Source organism: Rhincodon typus, chromosome 2 (genome assembly GCF_021869965.1).
Source record: "Rhincodon typus isolate 14 chromosome 2, sRhiTyp1.1, whole genome shotgun sequence".
Classification (NCBI taxonomy): Eukaryota; Metazoa; Chordata; class Chondrichthyes; order Orectolobiformes; family Rhincodontidae; genus Rhincodon; species Rhincodon typus.
In genome coordinates this window covers 4996306-5012351 of record NC_063333.1, presented here as the reverse complement: position 1 = coordinate 5012351, position 16046 = coordinate 4996306, and the positions used below count along the sequence as shown (strand labels likewise).

At 44.9% G+C, this 16046-nt stretch overlaps 1 protein-coding gene across 1 annotated transcript in view; it reads left to right on the top strand.

Annotated features, from left to right (window-relative positions):
- The window catches only part of LOC125487263, a 37142-nt gene extending 24176 nt beyond the window's left edge, over positions 1 to 12966 (top strand). The window contains exons 2-4 of the mRNA XM_048618091.1: positions 3733 to 3792; positions 7102 to 7329; positions 12752 to 12966. Coding sequence (XP_048474048.1) covers positions 3733 to 3792; positions 7102 to 7329; positions 12752 to 12966 — 503 coding nt within the window. The remainder of the gene's footprint in view (positions 1 to 3732; positions 3793 to 7101; positions 7330 to 12751) is intronic.
- The last annotated feature ends 3080 nt before the right edge of the window (positions 12967 to 16046 follow it).

The window sequence follows — 16046 nt, the reverse complement described above, 5'->3', positions numbered from 1 at the left end:
CAACTACCCTGTTACTTTCGCTCCTATCCAGAATCATCTTTGCAATCTTTTCCTCTACATCTCTGGAACTTTTCGGAGGCCTGCAGAAAACTCCCAACAGGGTGACCTCTCCTTTCCTGTTTCTAACCTCAGCCCATACTACCTCAGTAGACGAGTTGTAATCAAATGTCCTTTCTGCCACTGTAATACTGTCCTTGACTAACAATGCCACACCTCCCCCTCTTTTACCACCTTCCCTGATCTTACTGAAACATCTAAACCCCGGAACCTGCAACAACCATTCCTGTCCCTGCTCTATCCATGTCTCCGAAATGGCCACATCATCGAAGTCCCAGGTACCAACCCATGCTGCAAGTTCACCCACCTTATTCCGGATGCTCCTGGCATTGAAGTAGACACACTTCAAACCACCTTCCTGCCTGCCAGTACACTCCTGCGACCTTGAAACCTTATTTATGACCTCACTACTCTCAACCTCCTGTACACTGGAGCTACAATTCAGGTTCCCAACCCCTGTTGAATTAGTTTAAACCCTCCCGAAGAGCATTAGCAAATTTCCCCCCTAGGATATTGGTACCCCTCTGGTTCAGGTGTAGACCATCCCGTTTGTAGAGGTCCCACCTACCCCAGAATGAGCCCCAATTATCCAGGTATCTGAATCCCTCCCTCCTGTACCATCCCTGTAGCCACGTGTTCAACTGCTGTCTCTCCCTATTCCTCGCCTCGCTAGCACGTGGCACGGGTAACAGAGATAACAACTCTGTTTGTTCTAGCTCTAAGCTTCCACCCTAGCTCCTTGAATTTCTGCCTTACGTCCCCATCCCTTTTCCTACCTATGTCGTTGGTGCCTATGTGGACCACGACTTGGGGCTGCTCCCCCTCCCCCTTAAGGATTCCGAAAACACGATCCGAGACATCACGGACCCTGGGAGGCAACACACCAACTGCGAGTCTCTCTCGTTCCCACAGAGTCAACAAGGCGTATGGTATGCTTGCCTTCATTGGCCGGGGCATTGAGTTTAAGAATTGGCAGGTAATGTTGCAGCTTTATAGAACCTTTAGTTAGGCCGCATTTGGAATATTGTGTTCAATTCTGGTTGCCACCCTACCAGGAGGATGTGGTGGCTTTGGAGAAGGTACAGAAAAGATTTACCAGGATGTTGTATGGAGGGCATTAGCTATGAGGAGAGGTTGGAGAAACTTGGGCTGTTCTCACTGGGACGACAGAGGTTGAGGGGCGACCAGATAGAGATCTACGAGATTATGAAGGGCTTGGATAGACTGGACAGTCAGAAGCTTTTTCCCAGGTGGAAGAGTCAGTTACTAGGGGCCATAGGCTTAAGGTGTGAGGGGCAAGGTTTAAAGGTGATGTGCGAGGCAAGTTTTTTACACAGAGGGTGGTGGGTGCCTGGAACTCACTGCCGGGGGATGTAGTGGAAGCAGGTACGATAGTGACTTTTAAAAGGCATCTTGACAAATACGTGAATAGGATGGGAACAGAGGGATACGGTCCCCAGAGGGTAGGGAGTTTTCGATGTGATGGGCAGCATGTCAGTGCAGGCTTGGAGGCGCCCAATTTGGGTTCTGCCAGGGTTGCTCAGCTCCTAACCTCATAACAACCTTGTCCAAACATGGCCAAAAGATCTGAATTCCAGAGTTTAGGGAAAGTGATAGCCCTTGACGTTAAGGCCACATTTCGCCAAATGTGGCATAAAGGAGCCTTAGCAAAACCGGAGTCATTGGGAATCCAGGGAAAACACTCTGCCCACTGGACTCGTGCTTGGCACAGTGGTAGTTGATTGTGGTTGTTGGCAGTCATCTCAGCTGCAGGGAATTTCTGCAGAGTTTCTCAGGGTAGTGTACTAGGCCCAGCCATCTTCAGCTGCTTCTTCAATGATCTTCCCTCCTCCATAATGTCAGAAGTGGGGATGTTCGCTGATGATTGCACAATGTTCAGCTCCAGTTGAAGGTCCTCTGGTCTTGAAGCAGTCTACATCCAAATGCAACAAGACCTGAACAGTATCCGGGCTTAGGCTGAAAAGTGGCAAGTAACACATGTGTCACACAAATGCCAGGCAATTACTAACTCCAATAAGAGACAATCCACTGAATACACCTTGACATTCAATGGCGTTACCACCACTGAATCTCCCACTATCTGGTCCTGGGTGTTATCATTGACCAGAAACTCAACTGGACTTGTCATATTAACACAGTGGCTACAAGGGCAGGTCAGAGGCTAGGAATACTGAATAACTCACCTCCTGTCTCCCCAAAGTATGTCCAGCATCTACAAGGAACAAGTTAGGAGTGTGATGGAATACTCTCCACTTGCCTGAGTGTATGCAGCTTCAGTAATACTCAAGGAGCATGACACCATCCAGGACAAAGCAGCCTACTTGATTGACACCAAATCACAAACATCCACTTCTTCCACCACCAAAGCTCAGTTGTAGCAACGTGTACTATCTACAAATGCATTGCAGGTATTCTGAGCCAGCACCTTCCAACCCCATAACCAGTTCCATCTAGAAGGACAAGGGCAAGTTGTCCTTCTGTAAGTTCCCCTCTGAGCTACTCACCATCCTGATGTGGAAACATATAGCCGTTCCTTCAGTATCCCTGGGTCAAAATCTGGAATTGCCTCCGTAATGACATTGTAGGTCTACCTATAGCTCATGGACTGCAGCGGCTGAAGGAGACAGCTCACCACCACCTTCTCAACAGAAACAAGGGATGAGCAATAAATGGTGGCCCATCCAATGATGTCTACGTCCCATAACTGAATGAAAAAAAAAGTAAACCAAAAGAACTGCGGATGCTGTAAATCAGGAACAAAAACAAAGTTGCTGGAAAAGCTCAGCAGCTCTGGCAGCATCTGTGGAGGAGAACTCTGAGGAAGGGTCACCAGACCCGAAACGTTAACTCTGTTTTCTCCTCCACGGATGCTGTCAGACCTGCTGAGCTTTTCCAGCAACTTTGTTTTTGTTCCTGAAAAAAAATGTAGTTGACTCTTAATTGCCCCTCGGCGCATAGTTTTAGTTGTTTATTTTTGTATTGTTTTTGGCAAGATGGTCTGAATTCTGCAATGGCTGTCAAATTTTCTACTTTGAGTTGAACTTAAAGTATATTCATTGCTAGGTTTATTGGGATATGCAGTGTGGGTTTCTTCACCTCAGAATTGTGTTTCTACCATTATACACTTTATAGACCTTAATATTTTAAATTAGAAACAAATAAAACTTTGATTTAGATAATAGCAGATTAGTTTTGGTTTACTGGCGAAGTCGATAGAAGATAGAGTTTGTTATTATGATTGGACAGATCTGATGGTTACAATACATGTGCTAATAGGGGAAGGTAGTGGAATTGTGGTAGTATCGTTGGTCTAGTAATCCAGAAGCACAGACCAATATTCAATGAATAAAATCTGGATCTGGGAACTTGAATCATTAATGGTTAGTATGAAATTATGATTGATTATTGTAAAAACCCCTCAGTTTCATCACTATCCTTTCGAGATGGATGTATGTCCAGTCCAGCATTTATGTGATGCCTAATCCATAGTAATGTGGTTGACTCTTAAGTTTCAGCTGAAATATTCTGGCAAGCTACTCATATCAAGGGACATTGAGGGTGAGCAACAAATGCTGGTATTCAACGACATTCACGTCAATATTGTTTGGTGAGCATTGAATTCTGACTTCTTCTGTTTGCTTGTATTCATTTCAGAACGTGCACCTGCGGCTTTGAATAATGTTCGAATTGCATCTGCAGTACCATCAGGCATGGGTAAATATAACTAAACAGTTATATCATCTCATTATAATATGTTGTACCAAGTATCTAGCAACAACATTGTGAGTTATTTCCTCAGAACTTCCATAACTTAGCTGAAATTGCAGTGGAATCCCCTTTACACAGGAATACTTTGAAAGCTTACAATGATGCATCATTTACCTACTAGTGCCAGGATCACAGTTACAATCAAATGGTACATGATGTCTGTGTAGGTTTATGTTGAAAATTGCATTTAATTTTGAATTTGTTGAAGCTTACTTAAGTATTTAAACATTGGTAAAAGAGACTTGGAGTTCTTAAGCCTCACTGTGGTAGTGCATTGGAAATAAAGCCATGCTACTCCTGAAGTTGTCAAAAAAATTAAGGGTTTGATAAAAGTAAGCCAATAGGTCCAGATTGATAGAGAACATGGACCACATTTCAAAGAATTACCATTTAGTACAAATAAATAGATTCTAGGTACTGGTAAACAGTTATGATGTGTTGACATAATTAATTAATTATGTCTACTCATTAAAGCTCTAACAACCTTATAAACACCTACTAGATAAACATGCAGACAGATGCAAAAGGGTATTAAGAGTTTAGGGGATAACTGGGAAGGCTGTTCAATGGCCCCTGTCCACAGAGTTCACTGAGATGTTCATTTTAGCTTGCCATGACCATCATGTTTGTTGATATCTCTCTCTCCAGGTCTTCTTTCACTTCCGTGTACAAGGAACAACTGATTTACACATTATAAGATCTCTGACTTGTTGGTTAAAAGTCATACCTTATAGTGATTAATGAGGGCAAATAAACTGGCTTTCTTCAGGTTTCAAGTGTTTTCTTTTAAACTACAGAGACAAAGGCAGCACTTTCCATTCCGAGGCCTGAAGAATCTTGCCCATCTCTCACCTACATGCTGTTCAGCTATCCTGTGATCAATCACGCAGTTGTAGGCAGGCAGAGGCCTTAGTCATCGATTACTGGTCCTCACTTCAGAAAACAATTAGCTCCTTGGTGCTGGCCAAATCTCATTCTGCACGCATTCCCTGGCTCCAGCTACAGTAACTTCCCCCATTGGTTGAACAGTATAAACAGCACTTACAATAAGTGCTGGTAACTTGCAATTAATAAATGCAGCTATTTTTTCCACAATCCTTGGTTCTTGAAACAGTCTCTTTTTTCCATTTCAGTCCTCAATGTAAAATACAGAAAAATAAAAATGTTGCAGTCTTTACAAAGTTGAAACTTTTCATTAGGACTGAAAGTAAGAAGACCAACTTTAGAAGACCATAAGACATAGGAGTATAAATTAGGCCATTCAGCCCATCAAGTCTGCTCCACCATTCAATCATGGCTGATAAGTTCCTCTAACTTTTTTAACAATGGTACAATGTGTGGACATAATCCTTTTCATACAAACATCATGGCCAATGTTTGGATACATTTAGCTACTAGCATATGCGAATTGTCATTTGAACACTGAGCCTGACTTTTTTTTTCACGCAAGTGTGGTTAACGTAGTGATTGTAACAAGGTCAGGCAGGTGGACCTCATAGAATATGAGTTTCCCGATTGGGGCTGTTAATCTGGTCCAAACGGGGAGCCCTGACAGACATTAAGAAGGCAAATGGAGCATTGTCCTTCATTGCTAGAGGGATGGAGTTGAAAAGAGGGAGGTTGTGCTGCAGCTGTATAGGATGCTGGTAAGGCCACACCTAGAGTACTGTGTACAGTTTTGGTCTCCTTACTTGAGAAAGGAGGAGCATGCAGAGGAGGTTCATTTGGCTGATTCCAGATTTGAGAGGGTTGGCTTAAGAGGAGAGGTTGAGTAGATTGGGGGATAGCAAGAACTGCAGATGCTGGCGTCAGAGATAACACAGTATGAAGCTGGAAGAACACAGCAGGCCAGGCAGCGTCAGAGGAGCAGAAAAGTTAACGTTTTGGGTTGGGACTCTTCTTCAGAAATGGGGAGGGGGAAGGGAACTCAGAAATAAATAGAGAGAGGAGGGGTGGGGCTGGGTAAGGTAGGTGGGATGGTGATAGGTGAGTGCAGATAGGGAGTGGTGGGGATTGGTCAGTGGGATGGGAGGGGTGGATAGGTGGGAGAGAAGATGGACAGGTTGTGTCAGGTCAAGGAAGTGGGGATGAGAGGGAGGGTTGGACATGGGATGAGGCTGGGGGTGGGGAGATTTTAAAACTGGTGGATTCCATGTTTAGGCTATCGGGCTGTAGTCTCCTGAGGCAGAATGTGAGGTGCCGCTCCTCAAGTTTGCGGGTTTATGGGACACTGGAAGAGGCCCAGGATGGTCATGTCACTCAGGGAGTGGGAGGGGGAATTAAAATGGTTGGCGATTGGAAGGTGCTGTCATTTGTCGCGGACAGAGCGCAGATGCTGTACAAAATGGTCTCCGAGTCTACACTTGGTCTCACCGATGTAGAGGATGGGTGAGACCAAATGGATGGATATACAGATAGGAAGGGTTGAGAGGGATATGGGCCAATTGATGGCAAATGGGACTAGGTCGCATTGGGATGTCTGATCAGCGCCAATGAATTTGACTGAAGGGTCTGTTTCCATGCTGTGTGACTCAATGACTCTATGTATATTGTTGGTGCACTTAGTACAAATAATGGATTTCACAATTTGAAAACCGGAGTCTTCTTCCTTTGGGCTAAGTATCACTTCAACTAGCGGACAGTTTTCCTCCTGATTCACATTTGATTCTAGTTAACTACATCTCCTTGATTCTGTACCTACCTCTGGAGTTTAGCTCTTTTGTTCATGTTTGGAGCAAGGTTGTAATGAGATGAGGAGCTGTATGTGCCAGGCGCCAACTCAAACTGAATGTCATTGAGAAGCCATTCCTTTGCCAGTGCTGCGTATAATTGACATTGTTGGATTTGTCCTGGTTTTTGTGGATAGGACGTAGCCACATTGTTGGATCAATGCAGTGGAATAGCTTGGCTAGCAACACGGCTAATTCTGGAGCATAAGTCTTCAGAACTATTGCCAGAATGTTGTTGGGGCCCGTAGCTCTTGCAGTATTCTGTGCTTTCACCTATTTCTTGATAATGGCTGAAGACAGGCATCTGTGATGTTGGAGATTTCTAGAGGAGACCGAGATGGACACAGATGTGTATTTGTCACTGTAATTGACTTTCATTGAAATAAGGTAATTTTTCAAGAACAGTCTAGAATCAGAAATTGTTATGCACTCAATTTGTAAATTGATTATAATATGTAGCACGTTCTTTGGTGAAATGATTGCAGTGTAAATATTGAATTACTTTTTGCTCTTTGTTAAATGACAGTGCCAAAAACGCAGAAAAGCCCGTGTTTAAGAAGAAATGTATCTGCACATGGTCCAGTTCAACAAAGACCAAAAAAGATTCGGCGTTCCCTTAATTTTAATATTCCTTCTAATGCTCCTGGTGGCAACGCTGATCTCAACAGAGTTCCAGACAACCCTCCAGGTGAAAGAGCTGCTGCTGGAAGACGGAATGATGTTCAGGCAGCGGCAGTGCATGAACGTGCGAAAGGTATTGTTATTCACAAAGAGGATATATTTCTGTTTTTAATATTGATTAGTTTACCGTACATTGGAAAAGTATTAGACTAGGTGAGGAGGGGAGATTGGCTTCCCTCTTCTTAACTCCCTCCCTGTCAGTGGCAACAAATATGTATATTTTTTAGTATACAGCTATTACATTTCATAGGAATATAGGAGCAGGAGTAGAGCATTCAGCCCATTCAACCTGTTCCACCAGTCTATACGATCATGGCTGATCATTCACTTTGTTGAACGCTATTCCGAATCCCTTTATATCATTGATATTCTGAAATTTGTGAATCTCTCAACACGCTCAGAGACTGAGCTTCCACAGCCAATGATTCCAAAGATTCACAAGTATCTGGTAGACACTTTCTCCTCATCTTGGTCCAAAGTGGCTTCCCTCTTTGCAATTGATTTAATTTATTGTAGTCATAAGTAAAATGAAAAGCTATTTTTTGTGAGCAGTACAGGCAGGTCAAAGCAAACAAGGACATACTGATCATAGGGTGCTTAGACAGAGCGAGGCATACAGTGTTATGGCTGCACATGAGGTGCACAAAGCAAGATCAACATTATGAAGTTAGAGACATCCATTACAGAAAAAGCTGTCCCTGAACCTGTTTGTGCATGTGGTCAAACTTCTGTATTGTCTGAGGTTGTTGACTTGCTTGTTCTCGTTCAGACATTTCGTCACCGTGCTAGGTGACATCATCAGTGGAGCCTCCAATGAAGCTGTGTTATTCTACTCCGCTTGGAATTTATACTGTTTGGTCCGTTATGGTGAATAGTGTCATTTCCAGTTTTGATCTGTATGGGTTTGTATATGGGGTCCAATTCTATGTGTTTGTTGATTGCATTACAGGTGGAGAAACATGCCTCTAGGAATTCCCGTCCATGTCTATGTTTGGCTTGGGCTGCTATGGGTACCATGTCCCTGTTGAACTGATGGCCTTCATTGTCTGAGTGTACTGTCTGCCTGATGGGAGAGGTTGGAAGAGAGCATTACTGGGATAGGATGGGTCTTGGATGATGTTGACAGCCTTTCTGGGGCAACGAGAAGTGTAAATGGAGTCCATGGATGGGAGGTGGGCTTCCGGAATGGTCTGGGCTGTGTACACAGCCTTCTGTAGTTTCTTATGGTCCTGGGTGGAGCAGTTGCTGTACCAGGCTGTAATGCACTCGGATAGAATGCTTTCTATAGTGCATCTGTAAAAGTTGGTGAGGGTCCTTATGGACATGCCAAATTTCCTGAGCTGCCTGAGGAAGAAGAGGTGTTGCTGTGCCTTCTTGACCATCGCGTCTACGTTGGAAGTCCAGGACAGGCTGTTAGTTATTGTCACTCCATGGAACTTGATGCTGTTCACTCTGTCAACCTCAGTTCCTTTGATGTAGATGGGGGTTGTGTTCTCCTCCTTTCTTTCTGAAGTCAATGATCAGTTCTTTTGTTTTGCTGACATTGAGAAAGGTTTTTATCATTGCACCACAACACCAAACCCTCTATCTCCTTCCAGTATTCTGGCTCATCATTGTTTGATATCCGTCCTGCCATGGTGGTGTTGTCAGCAAATTTGTAGATGGCGTTCATTCGGAATTTGGCTACACAGTCATGGGTGTACAGGGAGTAGGGAGGTGAGAACGCAGTCTTCCGGGGTGCCAGTGTTGAGGATTATCATGGAGGAGGTGCTGTTATCTATCTTCACTGGTTGTAGTCTGTGGGTCAGGAAGCTGAGGATCCAGTTGCAAAGGGTGGAGCCAAGACATAGGTCTCGGAGTTTTGAGATTAGTCTGATAGGGATTATGGTGTTGAAGGTGGAGCTGTAGTTGATGAGTCGGAGCCTGGTGTAGGTATCCTTGTTATCCACATGTTCCAGGGATGAGTGCAGGGCTAGGGAAATGGCATCTGCTGTGGGCCAGTTTCGACTGTAGGCAAATTGCAGGTGATCGGGGCAGGCTGGGAGGATAGAGTTAATGTGGGTGATGACCAGCCTCTCAAAGCAATTCATGATTAGGGAGGCAGAACCACTGGGCGGTAGCCATTGAGGCATTGTGTACCCTGTTTCTGGACTCCCCTGTGGGGGAGGCGGGGGTGTATTCATCTCGCCTGCACCTATCCTGTCTATCCCTTTCATTATTTTTTTAGGGAAAAGACAGCAGCAGAAACAGCCCTGTTAACCTTGCCATGTCCTCCTTGCTGACATCTGGGGTCTAGTGCCAACATTGGGAAAGCTGTCTCACAGACTAGTCAAGCAACAGCCTGACATAGTTAGACTCACAGAATCACATTGCTGACAATGTCCCAGACACAGCATCACCATTCCTGGATGTGTCCTGATCCATTGGCAGGTAGACCCAGCAGAGGTGACCACACAGTGTTATACAGTCGGGAGGGAGTTGCTGTGGGAGTCCTTTACATTGACGCTGGCTTTAGTCTCGTGGCTTTAGTTTAAACATGGGCAAGGAAACCACCTGCTGATTACCACATACCATCCTCCTTCAGCTGATGAATCAGTACTGCTCCATGTTGAACAACACTTAGACAAACACTGAGGATGATTAGGGCACAAAATGTACTCTGGGTGGGGGATTTCAATGTCCATCGTCACTCTGAGTGGCTAAGCAGCAGTACTACTGATCGGGCTGGTCTGGTCCTAAAGGACATAGTTGCTAGACTGGGTCCACAGCAGACAGTCAGGAAGCCAACAAGGGGAGAAATATACTTGACCTCATCCTTACCAGATGCATCTGTCCATGACAGTATCGATAAGAGCGACAAACTGCACAGTCCTTATGGAGATGAAGTCCCACCTTCATATTGAGAATAACCTCCATCATGCTGTTTGGTGCTATCACCGTGCTAAATGGGACAAACTTTCAACAGATCAAGCAAGTCAAGAATGGCCATCCGTGAGGTGCTGTGGGCCATCAACAGCAGCAGAATTGTACTCCAGCATAATCTGTAACCTCATAGCCCAGCATGGCCCAGCACTCAGCCAGTACTAACAAGCCAGGGGATCAACTCTGTTTCAATGGGGAGTGCAAAAAGAATGCCAGGAGCAGCACCAAGCATACCTGAAAATGAGGTGTCAACCTGGTGAAGCCACCAAACAGGACTTCTTACACGCCAAACAGCATAAGCAACAAGTGATAGACAGAGCTAAGTGATCTCACAACCAACGGATCAGATCTAAGCTCTGCAGTCCTGCCACATCCAGTCGTGAATGGTGATGGACAATTAAACAACTCATTGGAGGAGGATGCCCCACAAATATCCCCATCCTCAATGATGGAAGAGCCCAGCACATCAGTGCAAAAGATAAGGCTGAACCTTCCGCATCGATCTTCAGCCAGAAGTGCCGAGTGGATGAGCCATCTCAGCTTCCTCCAGTGCTCGCCAGCATTACAGATACCAGTCTTCAGCAATTCATTGCATGTGATATCGGTTGGAGACATTGAATACTGCAAAGGCAATGACCACCTCAGCATTCTGGCAGTAGTATTGAAGGCTTGTGCTCCAGAACATGTGTCTCCATTAGACAAGCTGTTCCAGTACATTTAGAACACTGGCATCCACCCGACAATGTGGAAAATTGCTCAGGTATGTCATGTACATAAAAAGCAGGACAACCAAAAATCCAACCCAGAAAATTATTGCCCCATCGGTCTACTCTTGATCATCGGTAAAGTGATAGAAGGTGTCATCATTTGATTGCTTCATTGATCGATTTATTTATTGTCACGTGCGCCATAAGTGAAGAGCTTCATTTACAAATAGTACAGGTGAATCAAAGGAAGCAAACGATGTACACACTTAGACAGAGGCATTAAGGTTACATTGCACAGATGTGTGCAATGTGAAGATCACCGTTAGCAAGTTCAGCATTATTTGAGGCTAGAGAGTCCATTCATCAGTCTGATAATGGCCGGGAAGAAGCTTTTCCTGAACCTGCACGTGTGTGTGTTCAGGCTTCTGTATCTTCTGCCTAGTGGAAGAGGTTATAGGAGATCATTGCAGGGGTGCGATGGGTCTTTGATGATGTTGGCAGCCTTTCCGAGACAGAGAGCCATGTGAGTGGAGCCCATGAAAGGAAGGTTGGCTTCTGTGATGGACTGGGCTGTGCATGCCACCTTCTGTAGTTTCTTATGGTCATAGGGCAGAGCAGTTGCCATACCAGGCCATTATCCACCCGGACAGTATGCTTTCAATGGTGAGGGGCCTTGTGGACATGCCAAATTTCCTGAGCTGCCTGAGGAAGAGAAGCATTGTTGTGCCTTTTTGACCATCGTGTCTACGTGGGAAGTCCAGGACAGGTTGTTAGTTATTGTCACTCCATCGAACTTGATGCTGTTCACCCTGTCACCTTAGTTCCATTGATGTAGATGGGGGCATGTTCTCCTTTTTTTCTGAAGTCAATGATCAGTTCTTTAGTTTTGCTGACGTTGAGAGACAGATTGTTTACATTGCACCATGTCACAAAGCCCTCTATCTCCCTCCTGTAATTTGACTTTTCGTTGTTAGATATCCATCCCACTACAGTGGTGGCGAACTTGTAGATGACGTTCGTTCGGAAGTTGGCAACCCAGTTGTGGGTATGAACGGAGTACAGTAGGAGGCGGAAGACGCATCCTTAAGGGGGCTCCAGTGTTGAGTGTTATTGTGGAAGAGGTGCAGTTACCTATTCTCACTGATTACGGCCTGTGGGTCAGAAAGCTGAGGATCCAGTTGCAGAGGGTGGAGCTGAGACCAAGGTCATGGTGTTTTGAGATCAGTCTTGGGGGTATTATGGTGTTGAAGGTGGAGCTGTAGTCAATGAGCAGGAGTCTGATGTAGGTGGCCTTGTTGTCCAGATGTTCCAGGGATGAGTGCAGGGTTGGGGATATGGCATCCTCTGTGGACCTGGTGCATAGGTAGACAAATTGTATGGCATTGAGGCTGGTTGGGAGACTGGAGTTGATGGCCATAACCAGCCTCTCAAAGCACTTCATGATAGTGCTAGCAAGCAGCACATGCTCAGGAATAACATGCTCAATGACTCCCAGTTTGGGTTCCACCAGGGGCAGTCAACCCCTGGCCTCAGTACAGCCTTGGTTTAAACATGGACAAAAGAGCCGAATTTCAGAGGTGAGGTGAGAGTAACAGACCTTGACATCAAGACTGCATTTGAGTGACTGTAGCATCAAGGAGCCCTAGCAAAACTAGGATCAATGGGCATTAGAGGGCAGAATCTCTGGTGGTTGGAGTCATCCCTGAATTTAGGAAGATGGTTATGGTTGTGGAGGTCAGTGACCTGGTGTCTTTGTCCAAGATGGTGGCAGAGTAGTACACTCCTGTCGGAGCTCCTGTGCTCACTCTGTTCTTTTTCCATCTTTTTCCTTTTTTCCCTCTTTTTGTTCTTCTTCTATTCCCTCAGCACCGGACCCGGCAGCAAGTCCAGAGCAGCGAGCCCTCGTGCCCTGGAATGCCATGAGCAGCAAGCCCTTCAGCAGTGCAGGAAGAGGCCTGCAGCAGTACATGGGGAAGCAGCCCTGGAGCATCGTGCAGACAGCGAGCACGAGCCAGCAGAGTGTCGGAGAGGCAGACTCCCAGTACACTGCGATTTACCTGGTTGCTGCTGAGTGCCGGTGAGGAGCAGACTGGAGGCTGGAGCAATGTGGGATAATTGCTAGACTTGGGCCTGGTGCCACATGCTGAGCTGCTGTTATCAGACTGTAATTTAAAACCTTTTTCGCTATGTTGTAACTACTTCTATAAGTGACGCTTATGCTTTCCATTAATCCCCTTTGTCCAAGACCACATTCTTTTACTCTAAGATTTGTACTAGGTACTTGTACCTAAAATATTGCTATTAAAAGGCTACCATTGTAAAAACTTTTCACTGTACTGCTACACTTCTGTATTGTACAAGTGACAATAAAGGATATTCTATTTTATTATATTCTATTCACCTCAGCTCCAGGATATCTCTGCAGGAGTTCCTCAGCTTGATGACCTAGGCCCAAATATTTTCAGCTACTTCATCAATAACCTCCCTCCTTGGTAAGGTCAGAAGTGGGGATGTTCGCTGATGATTGCACAATGTTCAACACCATTTGTGGTTCCTCAAATACTGAAGCAGTCCATGTTGAAATGCAACAAAATTTGGACAATATCCAGGCTTGAGCGGACAAGTGGCAAGTAACATTCACGTCACACAAATGCTAGGATATGACCATCACCAATAAGAGACAATCTAACCACTGCCCCTTGACATTCAATGGTGTTACCATCACTGAATCCCCAGCTATCAACATTCTGGGGTTATCATTGACCAGAAACTCAACTGGACTCACTACATAAACACAGCGGCTACAAGAGCAGGTCAGAGGCTAGGAATACTGCAGTGAGTAACTCATATCCTGACTCACCAAAGCCTCTCCACCATCTATAAGGCACAAGTCAAGAGTGTGATGGAATATTCCACACTTGCCTGGATGAGTGCAGACCCAACAACACTCAAGAGGCTTGACACTATCCAGGACAAAGCAACCTGGTTTGTCGGCACTAGATCCATAAGCATCCACTCCCTCCTCCAGTAGCAGCAGTGTGTTCTGTCTACTAGATGCAGGGCAGAAATTCACCAAGGACCCTCAGAAAACATCTTCCAAGCCCACAACTACTTTCATCTAGCAAGACAAGAGCAGAAGATACATGGGATCACCAGCACCTTTAAGTTCCCCTCCACGCCACTTACCATCCTGACTTGGAAATATATCACCGTTCCTTCACTGTCACTGGGTCAAAATCCTGGAATTCTCTCCTGAATGGCATTGTGGATGAACCCACAGCAGGTAGACTGCAGCAGTTCAAGAAGGCAGCTCACCACCACCTTCTCAAAGGCAACCAGGCATGGGCAATAAATGCTGGTCAGCCAGCAATGCCCATGTCCCACAAATGAATAAATAAAAGAAAGGTTTCATTGAGATCACTTCTCATTCTTGAAACTCTGGAAAATACAGATTGATTGATTCATTCATTCATTGTTACATGTGCCGAAGTACAGTGAAAAGCTTTATTTATGAGCAGTACAGGCAGATCATAGTAAGCAAGGATGTACAGATCAAAACAACTCAGACATCGGTACAGGTTACATTAAATAGAGCGTGCACTAGGCGAGATCAACGTTAGCAAGATCAGCATTATTTGAGGCTAGAGAGTCTAATCATCAGTCTGATAATGGCCAGGAAGAAACTGGTTCTGAACCTGCTTGTGTGTATGTTCAGGCTTCTATATCTTCTGCCTGACAGAAGAGGGTATAAAAATCATTACCGGGGTGGGATGGGTCTTTGATGATGTTGGCAGCCTTTCTGCGGCAGGGGCAGCTTCTTTATGTCATGTCATGTTATCCCAGAACCAAGTCTGGTAAACATTTGTTACACTCCTGCTACAGCAATAATATCCTTCCTAAGTCAGAGACTAAAACTGCACATAGTTTCAAAACTGCATGCAGTACTCCAAGTGCAGTATAATAGGTTCTACATAATTGAAGCAACACTTCACTGCTTTTGTATTTAATCCTTCTTGTAATAAGGACTAACATATCAATAACATTCCTTTCTGAAGAAGGGTCTTCTGATGCTGAGAGATAGTAGGAACTGCAGATGCTGGAGAATCTGAGATAACAAGGTGTAGAGCTGGATGAACACAGCAGGCCAAGCAGCATCAGAGGAGCAGGAAGGCTGACGTTTTAGGCCTAGACCCTTCTTCAGAAAAAAAAATTTCTGATGCTGCCTGGCCTGCTGTGTTCTTCCAGCTCCACACTGTGTTGTCAATAGCATTCCTTATTGTTTGGTGCACCTGCATGTTAGCCTGCAGTAATGTATTCACAAGGACACCCAGACGCCTTTGTAGATCTTTAAATCTCTTACCATTTAAGAATGCCTTTACTGGAGTTTGGTGAAACAGAAATCAGGTGAAAGAAGGAGGTCATGATCAGTTCCTCTTTTTGTCTGTTTGCTGAGTATTCTGCTCTTTAATATAAAAGTAGTGTCTTTGGGAATTTGGGAGATAAGGGGAAAGAGCGACCTTAAGGAATTCTTAGAGTACAGAGCACCAGAGGTCAGAGAGAGAGCAAACCTTGCAAGGATTCTTGGAGCTGAGCAGAGCAGTGGGAAAAATTTCAAAGGAGCAGCCCAGTATTATCTTCACTCAATCCAGAGGCATAGCTCATGAGGTGACATCGGGATTCAAAAGTGGCACAAGACCAGTGAAAGCTGCTTATTGAATGAGTACAGAAGGTGAGCATTTGTACTATTATTATAGTTTATAGTTATATTTTATAGCTTATAGTTTATAAACTTTTTTTGTGGTTTATAGTCTGTAAAGGCTATATTCTGTTTTAATTAGGTCATGAGAAGTAGGGCCCTACCTGTCAAAGGTATGGTTCAAGGGGTATGGTTTGTTCTTCCTTCACTAAGTAGGAAGCTGGACAGATTACTAGTAGCTGGGGCCAGCAAGTATGTCTCCAACTGTAGCTGCCGGAAGCTCAGCTTTTGGAGCTGGTACAGCAGCTGGGGGCACTGGTGTATCTGTGAAGTTGAGAGTATCATGGATAATACGTACAGAAAGGTGGTCACACTGCAAGCTAAGACTCCACAGACAGAAAGGAAATGGGTGACCACTAGGTAGAGTGAAAGGTCTATGCAGGCAGTGCTGTAACCCCGCTGTGG